Source organism: Eucyclogobius newberryi, unplaced genomic scaffold (genome assembly GCF_026437365.1).
Source record: "Eucyclogobius newberryi isolate DKJ021-1_F unplaced genomic scaffold, fEucNew1.0.hap1 SCAF_20, whole genome shotgun sequence".
NCBI lineage: Eukaryota > Metazoa > Chordata > Actinopteri > Gobiiformes > Gobiidae > Eucyclogobius > Eucyclogobius newberryi.
Genome location: NW_027315835.1, coordinates 3,685,298 through 3,698,933, shown reverse-complemented (window position 1 = coordinate 3,698,933; position 13,636 = coordinate 3,685,298). Strand labels below are relative to the sequence as shown.

The following is a 13,636-nucleotide window of genomic DNA, read 5'->3' as shown; positions in this document are numbered from 1 at the left end:
AGCGAGAGACGCACACACACACATACACACAGCGAGAGACGCACACACACACATACACACAACGAGAGACGCACACACACACATACACACAGCGAGAGACGCACACACACACATACACACAACGAGAGGCGCACACACACACACACACGCACACGACGAGAGATGCGTACGACGAGACACACACACAAACAACGACACACACAACGACACACACGCAACGAGACACACACACACACGAGAAACACACGCAACGAGACACACACACACACGAGAAACACAGACACACACACACACAACGAGACACACACACACACATACATACACACACACACACACACACACACACATACATACACACACACACAAAGAGACACACACACAAACAACGACACACACAACGAGACACACGCGCAACAAGACACACACACACACACACACACACACAACGAGAAACACAGACACACACACAGACACACACACACACAACGAGACACACACAGACACACACACACACAACGAGACACACACAGACACACACACACACACACGAGACACACACACACACAACGAGACACACACACACACAACGAGACACGCACACACACACGCACAGACAACGAGACATGCACACACAACGAGACAGACAACAAGACACACACACAACGGATGCAGACACAGACAACGAGACACACACAGACACACATAACGAGACACACACGCTGACATTTATTTGAGTGTGTGACTACGGTTTGGCTGTTTGCTAACGTCATCCCTCCTTCTCTCTCGATCTGTCTCCTCCTTTTGTCTCCTCCATCCTATCTCCTCCCTCCTTCACTCTCTCTCCCTTTCATCTCTTCTGTCTCGTCCTTCTGTGTCACATCCGTCCTACGCTCTCTCTCTCTCCTTCTTGTCCCATCTCTCCTCCCTTCTCTCCCCCTCTCTTTGCTCTGTCCCATCTCTCCTCCCTTCTCTCTCCCTCTCTTTGCTCTCTCCTCCCTTCTCTCCCTCTCCTTCTTGTCCCATCTCTCCTCCCTTCTCTCCCCCTCTCTTTGCTCTGTCCCATCTCTCCTCCCTTCTCTCTCCCTCTCTTTGCTCTCTCCTCCCTTCTCTCCCTCTCCTTCTTGTCCCATCTCTCCTCCCTTCTCTCCCCCTCTCTTTGCTCTGTCCCATCTCTCCTCCCTTCTCTCCCCCTCTCTTTGCTCTGTCCCATCTCTCCTCCCTTCTCTCCCCCTCTCTTTGCTCTGTCCCATCTCTCCTCCCTTCTCTCTCCCTCTCTTTGCTCTCTCCTCCCTTCTCTCCCTCTCCTTCTTGTCCCATCTCTCCTCTCTTCTCCCCCTCTTCTCTCTCTCTCTGCTCGTTTCCAGGGTAACGGGTGGAGAGCTTTTTGAAGACATCGTGGCCAGAGAGTACTACAGTGAAGCCGACGCCAGGTACGAAGAACACGTCCAATAAACATCAGTTCAAAACATCACTTTACCAAACCATAAAGTCCTTACGCTCAATATAATCAATATAATCAATATAATCAATGTAATTAATATAATTAATACAATCAAGTCCAAATCTGTTGTGAAGTTGATTTACAGACAAAACTCCGGAGCAAAAGCACATTTATCTTCTCGTTCTCGCAGTGATGAACGGGACAAAAGTGTGAATGTGGTTTGGGAGTCGATCTTAAAGGTGCTGAAACGAGGCGTTAAATGTAAACAGGAAGTGTAGAATGAACCACTAAAGTGCAGAAATCCAATGGAGTCGCCGTTTTGACGTAAAACCCAGCGATAAACCCAACAACGGCCCGACGTGTGAGGGAAATGTGGGCCAAAACCTGGACTGGACTACAACCATCATTTGTTCTATTAATCGACTTGTCAAACATTTCTATTGCACATCGAGACTTATAAAATATATATATATTTAAATGTTTTTAGTTTTTAATTTTATTTATTTATTTATTTGATTAAAAACATTGAGACTTTTTAACCACATTTTTACCCAAATAAAGGTTGAAATACAGTGACTAGATAAAGAATATGTACAAATAAAGTCTGTTATTGACGAAAACACAGCTTTCTTTTAGTTTTAGAGTGCATAGTCCACATGACAATTACAATAATCAAAATAGTCAAAAGTATCAAATCAGATGCTAATCGATATCAAAGCTAAATACTCATCTGATCAAGTATCGATGCAAAAAAAGTCACTAAAAAGGACGAAATTTGACTTTTCTGTTGAATTTTTAGTTTTAGAATGATATAGATCTTTTTTTTCAGAAATTGAATAACATCAATAAATTACAGTTAGAGTTAAATTAGAGTTAAAAATGACAGTCTGACGTCTTATAAAAGAGCAATGTTGTCATTGTATCGAGTATCAATAAATCAAATCAAATCAAATCAATTTATTTTTGTAAGGCCCAAAATCACAACAACAGTTGCCTCTGAGGGCCACAGGGAGAAATGAATCAACAATGTCTGTGGTGGCGATGAAGTCAGACAATGTCTGTGGTGGCGAGGGACGATGTCCCAGGGTCCTCTGTCCTTAGACTCTCCTTCTCGGCCAGGAAAAACTACAAAAAAAACCTCTTTGGGAAAAAAGCGTAGAAACCTGGAGGAGTTCCAGTGAAGGAGAGATCCGACTCTCACAGACGGACAGACGGACACGAGGAGACTGGAGCTGGACCCACTCTTCAGGCAGAAGAGGGACCGACTGAGGCGAACTGGACCCACTCTTCAGGCAGATGAGGGACCGTCGGAGTCGAGCAGGACCCACTCTTCAGGCAGATGAGGGACCGACTGAGTCGAGCTGGACCCACTCTTCAGGCAGAAGAGGGACCGACTGAGTCGAGCTGGACCCACTCTTCAGGCAGAAGAGGGACCGTCTGAGTCGAGCTGGACCCACTCTTCAGGCAGAAGAGGGACCGTCTGAGTCGAGCTGGACCCACTCTTCAGGCAGAAGAGGGACCGACTGAGTCGAGCTGGACCCACTCTTCAGGCAGATGAATAAAGAAAATGAGAATAAAGTTTAATCAGATTGAGATCCAATCGTGCGAAATCGTCAATGATCTGGAGTAAAAGTTTGTGTTTTGAACTTTTGAGGAAGAAATTGCACTTTATTTTCTGTCAAACGGCACTGAAAGCCAATTTAGTCATGTTTGTCGTAAATAAGAAAGTCTCGTTGAAAATTGTGTGTAAACTTTTCCATCTCAAAACGCCGTTCCTCGTCAGACCCTCAGACACGTCTTCGCTCGGCCGCGATTGGCCGTCGTCCCCTTCCTGTCAGGAAGTGCTCTGCGCCGTCAACACACTTTATCAATTAGGACGCGACTCGGATGTTCAGGCCAGAGGTGCATTATTTATTCAAGCGCTCGTGGGGCTAAATGCACGAAGCTCGACGCGGCGTTCTCCAAAACACTTTTCATAATGACTCGACGCGCGCAGACTAAACGCTTCAATATTTACTGTAAGGACTTCAACCACAACAATGACACAATATCCATGATTTATTGTGAGAAGAAACTGCAGGCCCAGGGGCCAAATCAGGCCCGCTGAGGTGTTTAATCTGGCCCACGACCCGAATATAGTATGTTTAAGTTTAATTCTGGGTTAGCACTAGTTTAGACCTGGTTGGTGCTAGTCTAGTCCTAGTTTAATTCTGGGTTAGCACTAGTTTAGACCTGGTTGGTGCTAGTCTAGTCCTAGTTTAATTCTGGGTTAGCACTAGTTTAGACCTGGTTGGTGCTAGTCTAGTCCTAGTTTAATTCTGGGTTAGCACTAGTTTAGACCTGGTTGGTTCTAGTCTAGTCCTAGTTTAATTCTGGGTTAGCACTAGTTTAGACCTGGTTGGTGCTAGTCTAGTCCTAGTTTAATTCTGGGTTAGCACTAGTTTAGACCTGGTTGGTGCTAGTCTAGTCCTAGTTTAATTCTGGGTTAGCACTAGTTTAGACCTGGTTGGTGCTAGTCTAGTCCTAGTTTAATTCTGGGTTAGCACTAGTTTAGACCTGGTTGGTTCTAGTCTAGTCCTAGTTTAATTCTGGGTTAGCACTAGTTTAGACCTGGTTGGTGCTAGTCTAGTCCTAGTTTAATTCTGGGTTAGCACTAGTTTAGACCTGGTTGGTGCTAGTCTAGTCCTAGTTTAATTCTGGGTTAGCACTAGTTTAGACCTGGTTGGTGCTAGTCTAGTCCTAGTTTAATTCTGGGTTAGCACTAGTTTAGACCTGGTTGGTGCTTGTCTAGTCCTAGTTTAATTCTGGGTTAGCACTAGTTTAGACCTGGTTGGTGCTAGTCTAGTCCTAGTTTAATTCTGGGTTAGCACTAGTTTAGACCTGGTTGGTGCTAGTCTAGTCCTAGTTTAATTCTGGGTTAGCACTAGTTTAGACCTGGTTGGTGCTAGTCTAGTCCTAGTTTAATTCTGGGTTAGCACTAGTTTAGACCTGGTTGGTGCTTGTCTAGTCCTAGTTTAATTCTGGGTTAGCACTAGTTTAGACCTGGTTGGTGCTAGTCTAGTCCTAGTTTAATTCTGCTCCAGTTCTGGATGGGCAATTTGGCAAAACAATGTTATTAATAGTAAAATAATTTTGAATGTTATTTCTCAATAAAAATGAAATCTATCAGAAGTTATTTTAATTCACTCAATTTATTGAAACGACGACGATATTTTTTTGCGTCACAAAATGATAATGATAATGAATTGACTTTGAAATTAGCTTTTACTCCTTAAGATTATATAGGGATCTGTATATTAATAATCTGTATCTGTGTAACTATTGGCCCCAGTGAGGGATTTGACAGTAGTATACACGTACACAATTTATCGAGTAAAAATAAAAAATATTTAAAATAAAAAACACCTTTCCTGAACAGTACTAGGATTACAGTTTAACGTTGAGAAAGTGTTATTGTTTTGTGTTGAAAATGTCGTAATCTCGGCATCGAAAGCTGTATTTATCGAGCCTATTATTGCACATGGAGTGTTGAAAAAGTCTGTTCCGTGACACTAGTGCCTTTAATCATGTCGGTTTGATCTCTTCAGATCAGTCGCCGAGCCTTCTGTCTACAAATCTGCTTAGGTTATACGTCCGTCTGTCAGATTATAAGTTTGACCTCTGAGGCGGGTCCACGCGACCTCTACCTGCATTCAACGACCTATTCTTCACCAAACACATCCCCTTAAAGCGCCCCCTACAGGCCGGACGACTCATTGAACTCAAATGCAGTTAAGATAAATCTATTGTTGAATTTTGCTTAAAAAAAAATAAAAAAAAAATAAAAAAATATCCCAGAATAGCAAATTTTCTAGATTTATCATTTCACTTCCTGGTTGTAATTGATGACATCACACTTGGAAATTACCCAGCAAACACTCATTTAATATTTTTTGTTTTTTTGACAAATAAAAATATATGAGAGCGATTTTATTTTGTTGAATTAATGTTTAGAGGGTCAAAACAAAGTTTATTTGCGTGAATTTTTCCCGGTGTGATGTCACTTCCTGTCATTTTCTACAGATTTTTCAACATTTTCTCCACAAATACCTGCTCAATTGATATATAACTATCATTCATATGTACAACAGGTTTAAATACACCAAATAGAGTCAAAATTAGAAAATCAATAAAACCTGCCGTACGTCCCCTTTAAAGGCGACCTATCGGTAACTAAATCTCACGCACATTGACCTTTCCCAGTTATTTACCCGCGCGCGTCGTCAGGCTCCACGTGGAAACCGCTCCCACAATTGGATTAGGGGTTTTTCTTTGCCGTTTTAAAGCGCCTGAGGGAGGTTTATTCACGACACATCAGCCACGGCGACCGGCGCAATATGAACCGTTGACCCAGTGACCTCCCCATTCCCCCCCGCGCCTCCTCCTCCTCCCCCCGCCGACACGTGGGGGAGGCGGGGGGAGGAGTGGTGAAACGGCGTTGCACAAGGCGCGACGTCACGCTTTCTTTTCACTCCGTTTATGTCGCAAGGGTGCGGAGAAGTGGACGAGCGACGCGGTGATCAGACGGTTACGACGGAAGATTTAAGGGCGAGACGCTACGGGCGAAAGTAGTGATTTAGATGTTTTAGTTTTATGTTCGGTAAAAGCTTTCGCCTGGAAAACGACGACATTCTGTGTCAAAACTGCACCTAAATTGGTTATTTATTCATATTTATTTATTCAAACAGTTTGTGTCCATAGATTTTTATGGGACATTGATACTTTTCTCACGTTTTCTTTAGTTTTTCAGCGTTTTTTCTCATAAAAATAATACTTTACAGTAGCACAGACGCACACCAAACTTTACATTATTTCACTCAACAAGATTTGTATGTATTTGTATATCTAATCCTAAACTGAATTTATTGAACCAAAATATGAGGAAATTTTTTATGTTTACGCCGATTTCAGTGTCTAATGTGACAACAAAAATAATTTAGAGATATTATACAATTACATTAATAAACGACATAAGTTTAAAAGGTTTGATTTTTTAATAATGTATAAATAATAAAAATGCACATATTTGAACATATAAATCTGAAAATTTGTTGAAACCAGTAAAATGTTTCGCCTAAACTTTGCCTCATTGTTTGGAGTTACGATGTTAATAAATCTGGCTTGTAATTCAATATCAGCAAATGTTTCTGTTCGATCCGCCAAAATCTTGTGAAGTTTAAGAGTGTAAAGTTTGTTCTGCAGGAGCTTCTTTAAAGTCTATTTCTCCAAAGGTATTTTCAGAAAACGTCCTTGGAAGTGTTTTCTATGAGTCTGCAAATGATTCAATGACAAAATAAAACGTCTTTAGTTACAGATCGGACAATTTAGTTAAAAAACACAGTCATATTTAAAATTGTATAGAAAAAATATAAATATCAACTTTTTTTTGTTTACGTCAATAATAAAAAGTAACATAACAGTCTTAAAACAAATAAAAAATAAAAAAGATGTATGCACATAATCAATATAAACTTTTTGTCTAATGCGAAAAGGGTCAAAAAAGCTTCAAAATGCAAAAAAAAAAAAAAATCCCAAACATTTACATAATTGTGTAATTTCTGGAAAATAAACGACTACTTCTTCTTTGGTGGAGATATCTATCTATCTATCTATCTATCTATCTATCTATCTATCTACCTATCTACCTATCTACCTATCTACCTATCTACATCTATCTGATCTAGAGCAGGCTGTTCCAATACTGAACCAAACCAGGACTAGATTCTAGCCGGGTCTGAACCAAGACTTAACCAGAACCAGAATCCGTGAACACAGACACGTGGATGGATTGACCGTGGTGTTATTAAAATTGCTCCTGGGATGGAGAGTATTGACGTTTCTCTGGTTTGAAGGCCTCTCGGCACCAGAATCGCAGCTTGGATTCTTCAAACTGCACCGGCCTCATCACGTCTGCGTTAAAAGGCTCGGGACTCGACGCCGCCACCCGCAGAATCGTGTTTTTACTGCGCGCCAATTCAAACGTGCCATTAATGTTCACGCCTCAAATCCAGATCTGTTTACGTAGCAATTTAATCGTGTCATTTTCAGGTTGCCGTGGTCACAATCGCATGTAATGGTCCATTTGTAAATACAACATCTATATTTGTGAATGGGCCATATTATGTCAGCTACTTTTAACTCAAACCAGGATAATTGTGCTTTAGCGCCGTTTGAAAACTGATCGTAAAACAAAATAATACACATATAGGTAGGAGATGTATGGAAAAATGTGTTGTTTTGATGGTGTAAAGTGTGTTGTCTTTAAAATGACCTCCAAAGAGACCGAAACGTCCAGTTAAATCTCCTAAACCAGAGCAAAAAAGTGGTATTTCTGCATTTTTGTGGTTCATTTCAGGCTCAACCAAGTCATTTACAGACACTCTTAAGTACATTCCTGCCAGTATTGTAGCAGGTCTGAAGCGGGACTAAAACAGGACTAAAGCAGGACTAAAGCTGGACTAAAACGGGTCTAAAGCTGGACTAAATGTGGACTCAAGCAGGACTAAATGTGGACTAAAGCAGGACTAAATGTGGACTAAAGCAGGACTAAATGTGGACTCAAGCAGGACTAAATGTGGACTCAAGCAGGACTAAATGTGGACTCAAGCAGGACTAAATGTGGACTCAAGCAGGACTAAATATAGACTCAAGCAGGACTAAATCTAGACTCAAGCAGGACTAAATATAGACTCAAGCAGGACTAAATCTAGACTCAAGCAGGACTAAATCTAGACTCAAGCAGGACTAAATGTAGACTCAAGCAGGACTAAATATAGACTCAAGCAGGACTAAATATAGACTCAAGCAGGACTAAATATAGACTCAAGCAGGACTAAATATAGACTCAAGCAGGACTAAATCTGGACTCAAGCAGGACTAAATGTGGACTCAAGCAGGACTAAATGTGGACTCAAGCAGGACTAAATGTGGACTCAAGCAGGACTAAATCTAGACTCAAGCAGGACTAAATGTGGACTCAAGCAGGACTAAATGTGGACTCAAGCAGGACTAAATCTAGACTCAAGCAGGACTAAATGTGGACTCAAGCAGGACTAAATGTAGACTCAAGCAGGACTAAATGTGGACTCAAGCAGGACTAAATGTGGACTCAAGCAGGACTAAATCTAGACTCAAGCAGGACTAAATCTGGACTCAAGCAGGACTAAATGTGGACTCAAGCAGGACTAAATCTAGACTCAAGCAGGACTAAATGTAGACTCAAGCAGGACTAAATGTGGACTCAAGCAGGACTAAATGTGGACTCAAGCAGGACTAAATGTGGACTCAAGCAGGACTAAATGTGGACTCAAGCAGGACTAAATGTGGACTCAAGCAGGACTAAATCTAGACTCAAGCAGGACTAAATCTAGACTCAAGCAGGACTAAATGTGGACTCAAGCAGGACTAAATGTAGACTCAAGCAGGACTAAATGTGGACTCAAGCAGGACTAAATGTGGACTCAAGCAGGACTAAATGTGGACTCAAGCAGGACTAAATGTAGACTCAAGCAGGACTAAATGTAGACTCAAGCAGGACTAAATGTAGACTCAAGCAGGACTAAATGTAGACTCAAGCAGGACTAAATGTAGACTCAAGCAGGACTAAATGTGGACTCAAGCAGGACTAAATGTGGACTCAAGCAGGACTAAATGTAGACTCAAGCAGGACTAAATGTGGACTCAAGCAGGACTAAATGTGGACTCAAGCAGGACTAAATGTGGACTCAAGCAGGACTAAATGTGGACTCAAGCAGGACTAAATGTGGACTCAAGCAGGACTAAATCTAGACTCAAGCAGGACTAAATCTAGACTCAAGCAGGACTAAATATAGACTCAAGCAGGACTAAATATAGACTCAAGCAGGACTAAATATGGACTCAAGCAGGACTAAATGTGGACTCAAGCAGGACTAAATCTAGACTCAAGCAGGACTAAATGTGGACTCAAGCAGGACTAAATGTGGACTCAAGCAGGACTAAATGTGGACTCAAGCAGGACTAAATGTGGACTCAAGCAGGACTAAATGTGGACTCAAGCAGGACTAAATGTGGACTCAAGCAGGACTAAATGTGGACTCAAGCAGGACTAAATGTGGACTCAAGCAGGACTAAATGTAGACTCAAGCAGGACTAAATGTGGACTCAAGCAGGACTAAATGTGGACTCAAGCAGGACTAAATGTGGACTCAAGCAGGACTAAATGTAGACTCAAGCAGGACTAAATGTAGACTCAAGCAGGACTAAATGTAGACTCAAGCAGGACTAAATGTGGACTCAAGCAGGACTAAATGTGGACTCAAGCAGGACTAAATGTGGACTCAAGCAGGACTAAATGTGGACTCAAGCAGGACTAAATGTGGACTCAAGCAGGACTAAATGTGGACTCAAGCAGGACTAAATGTGGACTCAAGCAGGACTAAATGTGGACTCAAGCAGGACTAAATGTGGACTCAAGCAGGACTAAATGTGGACTCAAGCAGGACTAAATGTGGACTCAAGCAGGACTAAATCTAGACTCAAGCAGGACTAAATATAGACTCAAGCAGGACTAAATATAGACTCAAGCAGGACTAAATCTGGACTCAAGCAGGACTAAATGTGGACTCAAGCAGGACTACATCTGGACTCAAGCAGGACTAAATGTGGACTCAAGCAGGACTAAATGTGGACTCAAGCAGGACTAAATGTGGACTCAAGCAGGACTAAATGTGGACTCAAGCAGGACTAAATGTGGACTCAAGCAGGACTAAATGTGGACTCAAGCAGGACTAAATGTGGACTCAAGCAGGACTAAATGTGGACTCAAGCAGGACTAAATGTGGACTCAAGCAGGACTAAATGTGGACTCAAGCAGGACTAAATGTGGACTCAAGCAGGACTAAATGTGGACTCAAGCAGGACTAAATGTGGACTCAAGCAGGACTAAATGTGGACTCAAGCAGGACTAAATGTAGACTCAAGCAGGTATAAATCCGGACTGGAGCAGGTCTAAATCGGGACTGGAACCCTCTGTGTGTTGTGTTTAATGTGCTAATGACAGACTCTTTCTCTGTGTTTTATCGTAGCCACTGCATTAGTCAGATCCTGGAGAGTGTCAATCATATCCACCAGCATGATATTGTGCACAGAGACCTCAAGGTGAGTGGATGCCCGTTGCCGTTGACGACCGCACACCTCCTTTTTCCCCGTCTCCCTTGGCAACGCTCAAGTCTGGCTGCGGCATCCTCTCTCATCTCTCCGTTTGTTTGTTTATTTATTTCTTTTTTGGGGTGGCTCTTTTCAGCTTTTCGAGCACGTCTTTCGTCTCTCGTTTTTCGTCTCTCGCGTGCGTTTTATGTGAATCTAAAACGAAAATGTACAATAATTCAGATTTATATGAACCTGGTGTGTGGCTTTGACGAGTTATTCATTATTATTCAAGTGGCAGTTCGACAATATTCAAGCAGTTTTACAATATTCTGCAGATTTTTCCCCAAAAATAGTCGACGCTCAGATTCATATTGATAAGAAAACGCTTAAATAGGACAAATTTGGGCCTTTTTTGAACAATTTGTGTCAGATCTAGTGTAATGTTGCTTGCTAATATCAAACAATAAGCTCTCAATGTTTGTGTTTTTATTATAATTTGGTGTCAAACCTTTTTTTTGTATCGAAATTGAGTCACATTCAACATTATCAAATGTTATTTTTCTCATTTGGAGTCGAAGAATGTCAATTTCGCAAAGTTTCATTAGTTAAAAGCGCTATTCTAATAATACTGATGACGTATTGACCAGGAAATGCAACTAAATGCAATTAGATAAAGTAAAATTAAGCTTTTTCATGTTTTTATATTCAACTATAACGTACAAAGATCATTATTTTACATTTTGTTCATTTTAAAACACAATATTCATCCAAATTCCACTGACTTCCTGTTAAAAACTGCCACATGTCACAATTTTTCACATTTGACTGTTGGAAAAATGATTCTTAAACCATGCATCTGGAATCTGGAGTCTGATTTTTGTAATAATTGCAAGTGCAGAGAAGTGGGCGGAGATAGGGGGTAGGTGAAAACGACTTGAATGCGCGACAATACAGGATTAACTCAAACAAACAAACAAACATGCACGAATCAGTTCAAATACAACGTGGAACAAGCAAAATATGATTGGAAACAGTTTGTAACGCAATTAAAAGCTCGTAAAAGTCGATTTGTGTCCTTTAATTTAGCCCAGAATCTCATTATTACGAGTCGGAACGATTTGGGAAACAATCCGATTACAAAATTAGATTTGCCGTTTATTTCAGTGGAGGTTCAGTTCACGGCGTTCAGATTTCAGAGCATCATTTGAGAGAAACCTGAAGGAATGCAGTTCAGAGCGTGTGGAGAGCGCCCCCTGGAGTCGGGATATTCTGCCACTACTGGGGAGGATTATCGGGTTAATCGATAATCGTGATTTTTCAGGGCACAATATAATCGTAAGAACCAGAAAAATAATAATCGTGACAAGTTTAGAAGCAGAATGATAGTTCGATATCTCGTCTAGAAAACAGACCTAAATGTAAAGAACTGTTTTTATCAGGCTGTTTTTGTCAAATTTTACTTTATTTTGTCTTTTAGAAAGTTACATTTGGTCAAATCGGTCATAAACTCGAGGAACAGTCACATGTCAGACCACGAGAATGAAAGAAAATTAAATATTTAGTTTGTTCGGTCACAGTCTCAATAATCGTGAATAATAATAATAATAATAAGTGACGTATGACAGATTTTTTGCGATTTTCTAATTTTGATTTCATTTGGTGTATTTTTATCTGTTGTACATATAAATTATAGTTTTACACCGATCGAGCAGGTATTTGTGGAGAAAACACTGAAAAATATGTTAAAAAGTTTTGGCCCAGTGTTTGCTGGGGAATTTCCTAGTGTGATGTCATCAATCACAAACAGGAAGTGAAATTATAAACTGTAAAAATGTGCTATTCTGTGATAATATTTTAATATTTTTTTCAAAATTAAAAATATATTTATCTCGACTGCATTTTAGTTGAATGAGTCGTGCGACCTGTAGGGGGCGCTTTAAATCCTGATGTTTTCTCGTAAAATTGTGACATCACTGCACGACACTTTAAGTCTTTGGACATTTGCGACGCTTCAATGTTCCTGAAAACGCCAGAAAACACTTGTCGCTCATCGCCACTGCACGTAGTCTCCTCCCTGTGTTTGCGTTTGCGTGTGTGTTTGCGTGTGTGTTTGTGTTTGCGTTTGCGTGTGTTTGCGTTTGCGTGTGTGTTTGCGTTTGCGTGCGTGTTTGCGTTTGTGTGTGTGTTTGCGTGTGTATTTGCGTGTGTGTTTGCGTTTGCGTGTGTGTTTGCGTGTGTGTGTCGCCCGTACAACCCCATTTCCGTGTCGTCCAGATGCCCGTTCTCCTCAGTCGTGCGTGCGTGCGTTAGCTAATCGTGTGTTAGCTTGCGTACGCGCGAGATGCTAGCTCACGATTAGCTTCAGCGCGGCTCTGTTTCTTCGGGCTTTTTTTTTTTTTTTTTTGAATCCCGAGTGGGCCTTTCATGTCCCGCTGCCCGAACACGCGCTTTCTCCGTTTAGCATGCAGTCTGCGGCTTTAAGCGGCTCCCCAGCCGTTACCATGGCTACAGACCCATGCCCATATAAGGGTTTTTTCCCCCCTCTGGTTTCCTCATGGCTCATTCTTCTCTCTGCCCTCTCCTCCACCTTTCTCTCTCTCTCTCTCAACTATATCTTTCTTTTTCACACTCCCCCTGCTCTCTTGTTCACTTCTGCCTCTCTTCTTTCTTCATCCGTCCATCCCGAGTGCTCCGTTTGCTCTCTTTGACCTCCCTCATCTCTTTATTTTTCTGCTCCTCGTCTTTCTTTCGTTCTCACTCTTTCTCTTCTCTCTTTCTTACCTCTCCTTACCTCTCTCAGCACTTTTTCTTTTTCCCCAACTTTCTCTTGTTCTCCCCCTCTCTACTCTCTCTCTCTGTGCTTTCTCTTTGCCATCTACTCTCTCTCTCTCTCTGCTCTCCCCCTCTCTCCCCCTCTCTGCTCCCTCTCTGTCCTCTCTCTCTCTGCCCTCTCTTTCTCTCTCTCTCTCTCTTTCTCTCTCTCTCTCTTCCTCTCTCTCTCTCTCTCTTTCTCTCTCTCTCTCTCTT

The 13,636-nt window shown here is 41.6% G+C and overlaps 1 protein-coding gene across 1 annotated transcript in view; it reads left to right on the top strand.

Moving 5' to 3' along the window:
• LOC140369457 (calcium/calmodulin-dependent protein kinase type II subunit gamma-like) overlaps positions 1–13,636 on the top strand; it is a 103,357-nt gene that overhangs the window by 44,180 nt on the left and 45,541 nt on the right. The window contains exons 5-6 of the mRNA XM_072456805.1: positions 1,365–1,430; positions 10,546–10,805. Of these exons, the coding sequence (XP_072312906.1) occupies positions 1,365–1,430; positions 10,546–10,805 (326 nt within the window). The remainder of the gene's footprint in view (positions 1–1,364; positions 1,431–10,545; positions 10,806–13,636) is intronic.